Raw genomic sequence first — 12,155 nt, 5'->3', positions numbered from 1 at the left:
CGGCATCCTCAGCCCTGCTTTCCCTCTGCAGAGTGAAGACACCGAGGGACAGACAGCTGCACAGGACCGGGCAGGTGGCCGTGAGATCGCTTCTCACACTGACACCGCCTCCCCAGCCTCTGTGCACCAGGGTCCCTCCAGAAGGTGCTTGAGAACCCTCTGGGCACGTATGAAAGAGCTCAAAAGGAAACCAAAGCCCAAAGTCTGCCTGTCACAAGACTCTAGCCTACGGAGCAGCTTTAAGGGCAAAATGCCCTAGGCCAGAGATGGGATTGAGGCTCAGGGACACAGAAAAGCAACGCTGATTCTTTAAATATAGGTGCCAGCCAGAGCAGAGCTCCCCGCATGAGAACAGTACAGCAGGAGGAGAGCCACGGACCCCAGGGCACAGAGGTGCACACCCGCCGGGCTCAGGAAGGCCCTGTCCTCCTCCTCCTCTTCCTCCTCCTCCTCCTCCTCCTCCTCCTCCTCCTCCTCCTCTCCAGAGTCTTCCTCTGGGTCTCCCACATCGTCATAATCCTGCTCCTGCACCAGGTCTCTGGACACTGTGGGCTCCTCTTGCTTCTTCTCCACAGAAACGGCTTCAATGTGCTCGTAGATACCTTCTGATGGCAAGTGCCCAGACATTCCAGAACCTGCAAACGCCACACCAGAACCACCTGAGGCAAAGCCCTCCTGCAGGTGGAGCCCTCCCTGGCCCTGTATCCCCCATGGGTGCTGAGACAGATGAACCCCTTACTGCTGGGCACACAGGCTGTGTCCTAGGGAGAGATGGCTGGTACAGGCACGACACTCATTCCTGAGCGATAATGAAGGGGTTGGGTGGCAGACAAATATTTCCAGAACCCTGAGAAGACAACATCTCTTCATCCAGCCTATCTCAGAAGAAGAAGGGACTCTTCTCCCAACAGCTCAGGCATGCAAAGAAGCCCACCCACTTGCGGCTGGCCTGGAGACTAGCTAGTACACACGGCAGGGACCAGAGCAGAGAGGCCCTGCTGTGGCCGTGGTCTCAGAGTTTCTCCCCCTCTGAGTCGTCACATACCCATGCTGGCAGCTCTGCCTCGGCACCACAGAGCACCCAGGCCCAGGAGGGTCAGGGCCAGAGAGCAGCCAAGGACCAGGCAGGAGATCTCAGGCAGAGTCCAGACCGAATGCACAGGCAGAGGAGCTGAAGAAGGGGCTGTGGGCACAGAGAGAGGCGGGGCCTCCTGTGTGCCTGAACTGCCCAGGGCTTTGTGACCCTCAGCCCCTCAGGAAGGGGCGGGGCACCCACAAGGCCTCCAGACATCTGCCCAGACATGGCCCCAGGCAGAGAGCCAACCTGCTGGTGCGAAGGGCCCGTGTAAGAGCATCTAGGTGGAAGTTCCCAAGTGGGCCTGCAGAGACCGTGGGTGGAAGGACCCCAGGGAGGCTCCTTGGAAAGTCCCGGTGAGAGAATCTCGCTGTGTGGACTAAGGCAGGGTGCGGTGGGACCTGGTATGGGCCCCAGGGTCTCACTGTGGTCACTGCCCTCCTCAGCTCCGTGTTGGACGTGAGCTGTGACATCCAAATGTGCTGGACCCCGCAGTCAGCAAGGGAAAGACCTAAGAAGTAGCTGCCGGAGAGCTGGGGCCTCTGTCCCCCCAGGGACAGGAAAAAGCATTGCCCACGTAGGCTGGGCAGCCATCCCTAAAGGGCCAGACCAGCTAAAGAAGAGATGACGGGCCCGGATTCCACAGGTGCCCAGCACTGGGCAGAGCTGAGATCCACCTCAGGCCCGCTAGGCACTGCGGGGCAGGAGAATGGGCGTGAGAACAAGTCGCCTACCCAGTGCCGTGGCACCTACAGGAGAAATGCTGGCGGGAAGGCATCAACTGCCCTCAGCAGCATGGACCTGTGCCCCACAGGGCAGCACAGGCATCTGCGCTGTCCTCCCCAGCAGAGCCTCTGCCTCATGGCCCAGGCGAGGAGATCTGGCTGAGCAGAAGGTAGGATCACCCCAAACTCGCCCCTGGCCCTCACCTGAGCACCGCACGCCCGCGTCCTCCTTGTGGGTGCAGTCTCCGTGCCCCCACGGCTCCGCGGGGCAGCGCCACAGGGACGCCTCGCTGCCCCGGCAGCCCACCTCGTCCAGCCACACGAGCCCCGCGCCCGGGCCGAAGGCGGCCCCCAGCGCGGCCTCCACGGCCCAGCCGCAGCCCAGCTGGCGGCACGCGACGTCCGCATCCGCCAGGTCCCAGGAGTCGTCGCACACGGTGCCCCAGGAGCCCGCGTGCCAGAGTTCCACGCGCCCGGAGCAGCCCCGTCGGGGCCCCCGATCGCCCGCAGAGCGCCCTCCTCTGGAAGGAGATGTGAGGTTAAGGTGGCGTTGCATCTGGATACGCAAGGCAACTGGGAGGCAGACTGACGAGTGGGGATGAGCAGTTGAGGCCTGTGGTACTGCCTGTGACTGTCCTGTGGGAAGACACAGAGCGTACATGCCCAGGAACTCCGCAGAATCCAGCTGTGGGCCACCATGACCCACGGGCAGGGCCTGGGCTCTAGCAGACACACAGCCTTCCACGGCACCTCTGAGACCACAGCACCCACCTGAGCTCCTCTCCTGGGGCACAGGACTGAGGGCGCCAGGGCGAGGAGGGACACTGCCACAGAGTGGAGCACTCAATTCTGTCGACCCAGGAGATGCCTGAGCCTGCCGGAGGGGGGGGCCTGCTCTCCAGCCAGCCCCGGTCCCCGCACGCCAGCTGCCTGCAGATGACAGTCATGGAGACATCCCGGAGGGCATTGCTGCACACAGCACCCCAGGACCCATTGCACAGCACGTCCAGCCACCCAGCACAGCCTCTGCTACTGCCTCGAAGCCTCAGTGCCACGGACTCTGCAGGACACGCACAGAGAAGCCCTGTGTCAGGCGCCAGAGCGTGTTCTCAGAGGGAGAAGCCCAGCAGAGGGCATCTCAGCTGCCCTCGGCATCACTGGCACATGGGTAGATCCAGCTATTGTGAAAAGTAGTAAGGAGGGTACTCAAAAGACTGGAAATCCCATGGGCTCCAGTTATGCCACAGCTAGATACATATCTAGTGTGGTTTTAAGGAAATGTCTCCAAGAGACTCGCTGCTGAAGGCGTGGTCCTTCATCTCCCGCTAGTGCTGCGACTTGGGAAGACTATGGAATCTTTCGCTGGCGGGGCCTCGCAGGAAGTAGGGTGCTAGGGGTGCCTTTGAGACTGTGCTGTCCTGTGCCTCTGTCTTTCTCTCTGCTCTCTGGCACCATGAGCTAGGCTCCAGAGTTGCCCTTACCCTCCCTATGAGCTCTATTCCTGGCCCAGAAACAAATGGACTGATGAAAAATCCGACACAGTACCCAAAGGAAACTGTCGTATGTCAAAGACCCATGACCCTCTTTTCATTGCACATGCATGTCCATTAGCACATGAATGACACAGGAAATGCTTTTTTGGCTATACATATAGATATGAAAACAGATATGGATAAAGAAGAATGTTAGCCTTTTAATCCCAGCCTCACAAGTAGGAAATACAAGTAGGAAGATTATAGTTCAGGCTGGCCTGAGCGTGAACTCAACACCCAAAGTGCCAACAGCCAGTTGTCCACACTTCAACTCAAGGCACTCAAGAGGCTGAGACCTGGAGGATTAAGGTTCAGAGTTAGCCCAGGCAGAACCAAGACTCCGTCTTTTATTAACCAGTAAAATGCCAGGCTGGAGATGTGACCCACGTTGAGTGTCAGTCATGAAAAAAAAAAAAAAGTAAAAGCAAGCACTAGGCCCTTGGTTCAAGCTTTGGTACTAGAACTATATATCTCCAATGTAAAAAGGGTTGAGTGGGTAGCTCAAGTGGTAGAGCCACTGCCTGACAAGTACCCAGCCCTGAGTTCAAACCTCAATACTTAAAAAAATAGAAGATGGAAGGAGGAAGAGGATGAAGGAGGAGAGGAGAAATGATCACATGTAATAATCGACAGCCCTAGAGAATATCGCATTAAATAAATCAGACACATAATGACAAATAGTGCACAATATGAAATATTAAATATAAAAATATAAAATGTTAAATACAAAGAAACAAAATTAAATTGTGGGAAGAAAACAGAGGGAAGTAGGTCAAAAGAAGGCAAGTTTAAGATTAAATGTGTAGCAGAGAACTAGTGTCAGTATATTGTATTGTATACTAAAAACCAGGCTAATAGAAAAGATTTCACATTCTTTTACCACAGAAACAAAATTAGGTGAATTGCTGGGCATCTTAACTGACTCGATTTTGGCAATCATTCCAGCATACATATGTATATCAAAGCACCACACACTTTTGTTTTGTTTTGTTTTTTTGGTTTTATTTGGGTCCGGTTGTGGGGCCTGAACTCTGGGCCTGGGCGCTGTCCCTCAGCTCTTCAGCTCAAGGCTAGCGCTCTACCACTTGAGATACAGCACCACTTCCAGCTTTCTGATGGTTCACTGGAGATAAGAGTTTCATGGGCCTTCCTGCCCCGGCTGGCTTTGAACCCTGATCCTCAAATCTCAGCCTCTTGAATAGCTAGGATGACAGGCGTGAGCCACCAGCACTATTTTTAAGGAAAGAAAACTTTCCACAAAGAGCATTCCAGGCCCAGCATTGTGTGCCTGCCTCCTGGGTCTGCCAGGAGCACAAAGCTGAATTTAGAAAAGTTGACATTAGAAAACCCATCAGTATGATTTACAACACTGAAAACAAGGGGGAATTAGTCTGTCTGATAGATGCAAATAAATGCAAATGTGTGTGTGGTGTGTGTGTGGTGTGTGTGTGTGTGTGTGTGTGGTGTGTGTGTGGTGTGTGTGTGTGTGTGTGGTGTGTGTGGTGTGTGTGGTGTGTGTGTGTGTATGGTGTGTGTGTGTGTGGTGTGTGTGTGTGTATGGTGTGTGTGTGTGGTGTGTGTGGTGTGTGTGTGTGTGGTGTGTGTGGGTGTGGGTGTGTGGTGTGTGTGTATGTTGTGTGTGTGTGTGTGGTATGTGTGTGTGGTGTGTGTGTGTGTGGTGTGTGTGTGTGTATGGTGTGTGTGTGTGTGTGTGGTGTGTGTGTGGTATGTGTGTGTATGGTGTGTGTGTGTGTGTATGGTGTGTGTGTGTGTGGTGTATGTGGGTGTGGGTGTGTGGTGTGTGTGTATGGTGTGGGTGTGTGGTGTGTGTGTATGGTGTGTGTGTGTGTGTGTGTGTGTGGTGTGTGTGTGGTGTGTGTGTATGGGGTGTGTGTGTGTCTGTCTGTCTGTCTGTCTGTCTGTCTTCACTACCCATTTTTTAACCTAAAGTCAAACCTTTGCAAACTCACAGTAGGTGGAAACGTCTTCAGCCCTGACAGGTGCCCCACTTTCTGCTCTCACATTTCTGGCCGACTGCACCAGAGGTGACAACAGGAAGACAAGCAAATCAGGTCAGAACGCAGAGCCCCAAACACCACTGCTTGAAGACAGGCCAGTGGGGTGGAAAAATCAGGAAAATCTTCAGGAAAGTCAGCAGAAGTCACCGGAGAATGCAGCCCAGAGGTGGAACCAGCTGAGTCGCAAAGAGCAACACATACAAAATGGCCCTCCCAAGCAGCTCGCCCTTTGTGAGGGACCTCAGTTATCGGGATTCAGGGTTGCCACAATTAAAAAGGTGGAATTTGGAGTGGTTACTAAAAGGCGGGCGACGGCAGGGCGAGCAGTCCCGAACAGAGCGAGCACACAGCGACATGTGCCTGGTGGAGAACAGTTCTAGCTGGCGTCGGCCCTGAGAGGAGACGTGCTGGCACAGCTTCTTCCAGGCTTTGCCTTTGTTTTAGGGGTTTTAGGGGGAAAAAAACCTCTGAACAAGGTTAACTTGACCTTGGCTCCAACCAGCCCAGTTCTTGGAATGGGAAGAATGCCTCTAGGTCCCCCACCCCCTAACAACCTAACTCACCTTGATTGTTCTGTTAAGGACAGACCCATAATACAGATAGGTTGTAATCTGGCTCTGACACCACGTGTTTACAGTAAACTCTGCCTTTTGCACGTGCTTACGGTAAACTCCGCCTATTGGCCACCTGTGTGGGGTCTGGTAGGACCATACAATCCTTTGTGTGTGTTACGATCCCATTGGTCACCTGCGCATGACCAGGCTCGACCTCATGGATTTTGCCTTTAAAAACCAACAAATGGGGGCTGGTCAGGGTCGCAGTATCAGCTCCTGAGCCTGTGCTACAGTCCTGGCCGGTCAGTGTAGGAACCTTCTCAATAAAGTTGCTTCGTTATTAACAACTTTGTTGCGGTGGGCTCTGTCACTCCGGACGACTAGGTGGGCTTGCCTGCCTGAGTAGGGGTCTTCCTACTACACTAACAACCTTAACAAAAGTGTCATACATAAATCAAAGCAAGCTAAGTAACGATACTATTCCTAATGAAGTGGTTATACATAGGCAAAGTGAATGTACTTATTCTTAATAAAATGATTATACATAGGCAAAGTGACTAGGTGGGGACACTTAACTCTAACAAAGTGATAATTCAGGGGGACAATAAGGGACTATCAGGACCCCAATTATCTAGAGGAAGCGGGAGTTTCCAGGAGCCCATGACAATTTTGCAGTCCGAGTGTCCTCTCTAACGTCTAGAGTCTGGAAAGTCCCTGTCTACAATCAATAGCAAGATGCCAAGATGGCATCCAAGTTACTTTGATTCAGAATCCATATTTTGCATCAAGAATGCCAGACGTGGGCTGGGAAGGAGGCTCAGTGGTAGAGTGCTTGCCTTGCATGCCTGAGGGTTCGATTCCTCAGCACCACATAAGCAAAAAGAAAAAAGCCAAAGAATGCCAGACGTCTAGGAACCAGCCAATAAAAGATGGGAATGCCGTGTGCATTCCCACTGACAAAACGTAGAGAATGGTGGAAATGCCCGCCCTTGTGGGCTGGCTACTCAATCTTCTAGAGAAGTGACAGTGCCCTAAAAGCGAGCCGTGGGGGAGGAGCACACTACTCAACAGGAGCTCTCTAAGGAAATCCACGGCAGGTGTGGCCTCCCCTGCTGTGAGGCTGGAGCAGAAGTACCTCGTGGCCCCGGCCGAAGGCAGGGTGGAAGTCACAGGAGCAGAGGGTAGGTCGGGAACTAGATTCCTTCCCTTCCACCATTCCAGAGTTCATCAGAGTGAGAGTGAGTAGGACATGTGTGTGCAATGCTCCAAAAGGGCACAGACAGGGTAGAGACAAAGCAAGCACGGGCTAGGACTCGCCCTTTGTCCCTAAGAGAGGAGCCATTTCCCTGCTGCTTCTCAGGAGCCAGGAGAGAAAGTCGAGGCTGCAGTAAAGCTTCCTGGGCACTGGAGACGCCGGTGCGGGCAGCCTGCAGTGGGCAGGGCCCGCGGCAGCCCCTGGGGCCTGTGCCGACTGGGACAAGGCCTCTGGGTCGGGGAGTGCGCCCTGGCCTGTGCCGACTGGGACAAGGCCTCTGGGTCGGGGAGTGCTCCCTGGCCTGCGTCTTGCTTTCCCAGAAGGGGCCCTTGGCTACGCGTGAGAGCGCAGTGGATGCTGAGCCTAGAGGCTGTGGCAGCAGGGCCGGGGCTGGGGGCCGGGGCTGGGGGCCGGGGGCCGGGGGCCGGGGGCCGGGGTCTGGGGGCCGGGGGCCGGGGGCCGGGGGCCGGGGTCTGGGGGCCGGGGGCCGGGGGCCGGGGTCTGGGGGCCGGGGGCCGGGGTCTGGGGGCCGGGGTCTGGGGGCCGGGGGCCGGGGTCTGGGGGCCGGGGGCCGGGGTCTGGGGGCCGGGGGCCGGGGTCTGGGGGCCGGGGGCCGGGGGCTGGGGGCTGGGGGCTGACTGGGGTGTGCGCCCTCTGTGCCAGACTCTGGGGACCGGCCAGGCCAGGTGAGCGTGGCCAGTGGCAGGACCTTTACTCTCCATACCTCCAGGATTCGTCCTGTTTTAGGGGTCTACCCAAAGCCCCACCCCCTTCCTGCTGCACCCCCTTCCTGCCGCACCCCTGCGGCAGAGTGGAACCGCAGCACCACCGACTCCCCAGACATCCGAGGCCCCAGCTGAGGGTCTGGAACTTAGGGCACCCCTGATTCACAAGGACCTCACGCACACCATGGGAAGATGCGTAACTTGACTTTGGAGAGGGAACACAGCCACACTGACCGCTTCCCTCCACCTCCAGGGGGTCCTCCGCTGTTCCTTGCGGCCAATGTGCAAACTCAGGGCCAAAGACCCCTTGTCACCCTGCCACCCCCCGTGTCCACCTCACTTCCCATCCCCGGGACCGTGTGGCGCCGGAAGGGCACCTGACACAGCTGCACAGCCAGCGAGGGGACGGGCTCTGGTGGGAAGGAGGAGGTAAAAGACTGGGCTGGCCATGCCGGTGGATGGGGAGGGCAGAGGGCCTGGACCTCAGATGACGCGCCCTCGGCCTTGCTGAGGAGGAGGGGTTCCCTCCACACCCCACGTCACAGGCACAGTGCGTGCGTCCTCGCTGCGAGGAGAGGGCGCTGCTGAGAGCCAGCCGAGGACAGGGCAGGAGGGGCCTCGGCTTCCTCAGCCAGCGCCCGCCCCGCCCACGAGCCTCCCGCCTGCACAAAAGTCCCCCTGAGCTCTGTCACAGTGTGGGGATCTGCCCTGCCCAGTGCCCACGCTCCAACCCAGGTCAAGAAGCAATACTGAAGGAGACCCCTGCTCTGTCTCTGGCATTGGTTCCTGTCTCTGACGTGAAAGGGTCTTTTACTGGGGAGAGGGTCACCTAGGTAACAGATCATCTGCGTTTGCATCCTCCAAGTTCTGACCGTGTTGGAATACCTGGAGGGTCAACGATCCTATCCGAGAACAAACTGCACACTGTCTGAGCCCTGGGCTCCAGGAGCAAGCAGAGTAAGAGGGCCCCAAAGCCTGGGCTCTGCCCTCAGTCAGTCAGCCCTGTCTGGGCCTGGTCTCCAAATTCCTCCAGGTAAGAAACCATCTGCAAATCTGTGTCCAGAGTCCTTGGGAAAGCCTGGAAAATAGGAGCCCTGTGTCCAGAGCAGCACTGAGTCCTTGGGAAAGCCTGGAAAATAGCACTGTGTCCATTTGGAAGTAGACCTGTGATTCTGCAGTGTCTCCCAGTCCAAGCCAGTGGACAGTGGTTCTTGTTGTGACTCACGGGGCCTGTCAGGACAGGGGCCAGGACTCGATTTCTGTAGCCATCTCCTAGCGGACACTAGCAGCTAGCAATGCTGGAGATCAGGTGCAGCAAGGGGCCCCAGCACACCAGGTCAGATGGGCCTCACATCTCCTCAGGCCCTTGCCACTCTGATGGTCTGGGATACCGACTGAACCCAAATGTTGGGCAAGGTCAGGACAAGCATCTGCAGAGCCCCTGGATCCCTCCCGTTCATCAGGACACCCCTGAAGCCAACGCTGGGCCTCCCTGTCCTCAGAGCCCATCTCCTCCATCCTGTAACAGCTAGCGTGGAGACAGTGTATGTCTCACAGGTGGGGACAGCTGTATGGGGCTGGTGTGTGTCTGCTGTGTGTGAACAGTGTGTGTGTGTGCATGTGTGCATGTGTGAACAGTGTGTGTGTGTCTGCTGTGTGTGAACAGTGTGTGTCTGCTGTGTGTGAACAGTGTGTATGTGTCTGCTGTGTGTGGACAGTGTGTGTGTGTGAAGTGTGTGTGAACAGTGTGTGTGTATCTATTGTGTGTCTGCTGTGTGTAGACAGTGTGTCTGTTGTGTGTGGATAGTGTATGTGTGTCTGCTGTGTGTGAACAGTGTGTGTGTGTGTCTACTGTGTGTCTGCTGTATGTAGACAGTGTGTGTGTCCATCTGGTGTGTGGAGATGGTGTGTGTCTGCTGTGTGTGAACAGTGTGTGTGTGTGTGTCTACTGTGTGTCTGCTTTGTGTGGACAGTGTATGTCTGCTGTGTGTGGACAGTGTGTGTCTGCTGTGTGTGAACAATGTGTGTGTGTCTGCTGTGTGTGGACAGTGTGTGTGTGTGTGTCTACTGTGTGTCTGCTGTGTGTGGACAGTGTGTGTGTGTGTCTGCTGTGTGTGAACAGTGTGTGTCTGCTGTGTGTGAACAGTGTGTGTCTGCTGTGTGTGGACAGTGTGTGTGTGTTTGCTGGGTATGAACAGTGTGTGTCTGCTGTGTGTGAACAGTGTGTGTGTCTACTGTGTGTCTGCTGTGTGTAGACAGTGTGTGTGTGTGTCTGCTGTATGTGAACAGTGTGTGTCTGCTGAGTGTAAACAGTGTGTGTGTGTGTGTCTGCTGTGTGTGGACAGTGTATGTGTGTGTCTGCTGTGTGTGGACAGTGTATGTGTGTGTCTGCTGTGTGTGGACAGTGTGTATATGTGTCTACTGTGTGTCTGCTGTGTGTAGACAGTGTGTGTGTGTGTGTCTACTGTGTGTCTGAGATGTGTGGACAGTGTGTGTGTCTGCTGTGTGTGAACAGTGTGTGTGTGTCTGCTGTGTGTGGGCAGTGTGTGTCCATCTGCTGTGTGGGCAGTGTGTGTCCTTCTGCTGTGTGTGGACAGTGTGTGTCCTTCTGCTGTGTGTGGACAGTGTATGTCTGTCTGCTGTGTGTGGACAGTATGTGTCCATCTGCTGTGTGTGGACAGTGTATGTCTGTCTGCTGTGTGTGGACAGTATGTGTCCATCTGCTGTGTGTGGACAGTGTGTCTGTCTGCTGTATGGATAGTGTGTGTCCTTCTGCTGTGTGTGGACAGTGTGTGTCTGCTGTATGGGCAGTGTGTGTCCGTCTGCTGTGTGTGGACAGTGTGTCCATCTGCTGTGTGTGTGGACAGTGTGTGTCCGTCTGCTGTGTGTGGACAGTGTGTGTCGGCTGTGTGGGCAGTGTGTGTCTGTCTGCTGTGTGTGGACAGTGTGTCCGTCGGCTGTGTGGGCAGTGTGTGTCTGTCTGCTGTGTGTGGACAGTGTGTGTCCGTCTGCTGTGTGTGGGCAGTGTGTGTCCGTCTGCTGTGTGTGGACAGTGTGTGTCCGTCTGCTGTGTGTGGACAGTGTGTGTCCGTCTGCTGTGTGGACAGTGTGTGTCCGTCTGCTGTGTGGGGACAGTGTGTCTGTCTGCTGTGTGGGGACATGAAGGAGCTAAGGACGGCATTGCTGGCTGGGAGCTGAGCCGATCCTCACCCTGGAGCTGAGCCTGGAGCCAAGGGGCTATTGGGGTGTGGAGAACCTGCTTGCTTTCGCTGTGGGGGACGTGGACTGGGCAGTAGCAGATGCTCGGAGCTGCGCTGTCCTCTGCCCATTGAGAAGGGCGTTGGACGGGGGCCCTCTCAGGGTGGGCTCCGCAGGGTGGCTCCTGCCCTGCTCCCACCAGCTTCCCCCAGGCCCTCCCTGGGGCTCCCAGAAGCCTCCACAGCCGCCTTCGCGCCCCTCAGCCCGGCCCCCATATGCCGCCAAAGCCTCCGTAAGTGGCAGGAGAGCTCCATTTCCCTCCGAAGACCACAGGGCAGCAGAGCTCAGGGCAGGGGCTCAGGCCAGGGCTGCACTCAAACTCTGACCTTCCCTTACTCTGGGACCTGGGCAGATATCCTCTGCACTTCAGACTCCTCGCCAAGAACATGGCCTTGGACTAGAGGGCCAGGTAACAGCAGACACTGTCCTCACAGAAGGATACTGCCCACACACAGCAGATGGACACACACTGCCCACACACAGCAGACACACACTGTCCACACACAGCAGACACACACACACTGCCCACACACAGCAGACACACACTGACCACACACAGCAGACACACACTGCCCACACACAACAGACACACACACACTGCCCACACACAACAGACACACACTGACCACACACAGCAGACACACACACTGCCCACACACAGCAGACACACACTGCCCACACACAGCAGATGGACATACACTGACCACACACAGCAGACACACACTGACCACACACAGCAGACACACACTGACCACACACAGCAGATGGACACACACTGACCACACACAGCAGACACACACACACTGCCCACACACAGCAGACACACACTGACCACACACAGCAGATACACACTGACCACACACAACAGACACACACTGACCACACACAGCAGATGGACATACACTGACCACACACAGCAGACACACACTGACCACACACAGCAGACACACACTGACCACACACAGCAGACACACACTGACCACACACAGCAGATACACACACACTGCCCACAC

The 12,155-nt window shown here is 55.9% G+C and overlaps 1 protein-coding gene across 1 annotated transcript in view; it reads right to left on the bottom strand.

The window, feature by feature from the left end:
- Window positions 1-12,155, bottom strand: part of LOC138822576 (scavenger receptor cysteine-rich domain-containing protein SCART1-like) — a 48,496-nt gene that overhangs the window by 19,109 nt on the left and 17,232 nt on the right. The window contains exons 2-4 of the mRNA XM_070015396.1: window positions 2,005-2,436; window positions 1,046-1,183; window positions 390-635 (exon numbers count right to left, since the gene is read on the bottom strand). Coding sequence (XP_069871497.1) covers window positions 390-635; window positions 1,046-1,183; window positions 2,005-2,436 — 816 coding nt within the window. The remainder of the gene's footprint in view (window positions 1-389; window positions 636-1,045; window positions 1,184-2,004; window positions 2,437-12,155) is intronic.

The sequence above is a fragment of the Dipodomys merriami genome, unplaced genomic scaffold (assembly GCF_024711535.1).
Source record: "Dipodomys merriami isolate MVZ:Mamm:240054 unplaced genomic scaffold, mDipMer1.0.p SCAF_1120, whole genome shotgun sequence".
NCBI lineage: Eukaryota > Metazoa > Chordata > Mammalia > Rodentia > Heteromyidae > Dipodomys > Dipodomys merriami.
This window is presented reverse-complemented; position numbering and strand designations above follow the sequence as displayed.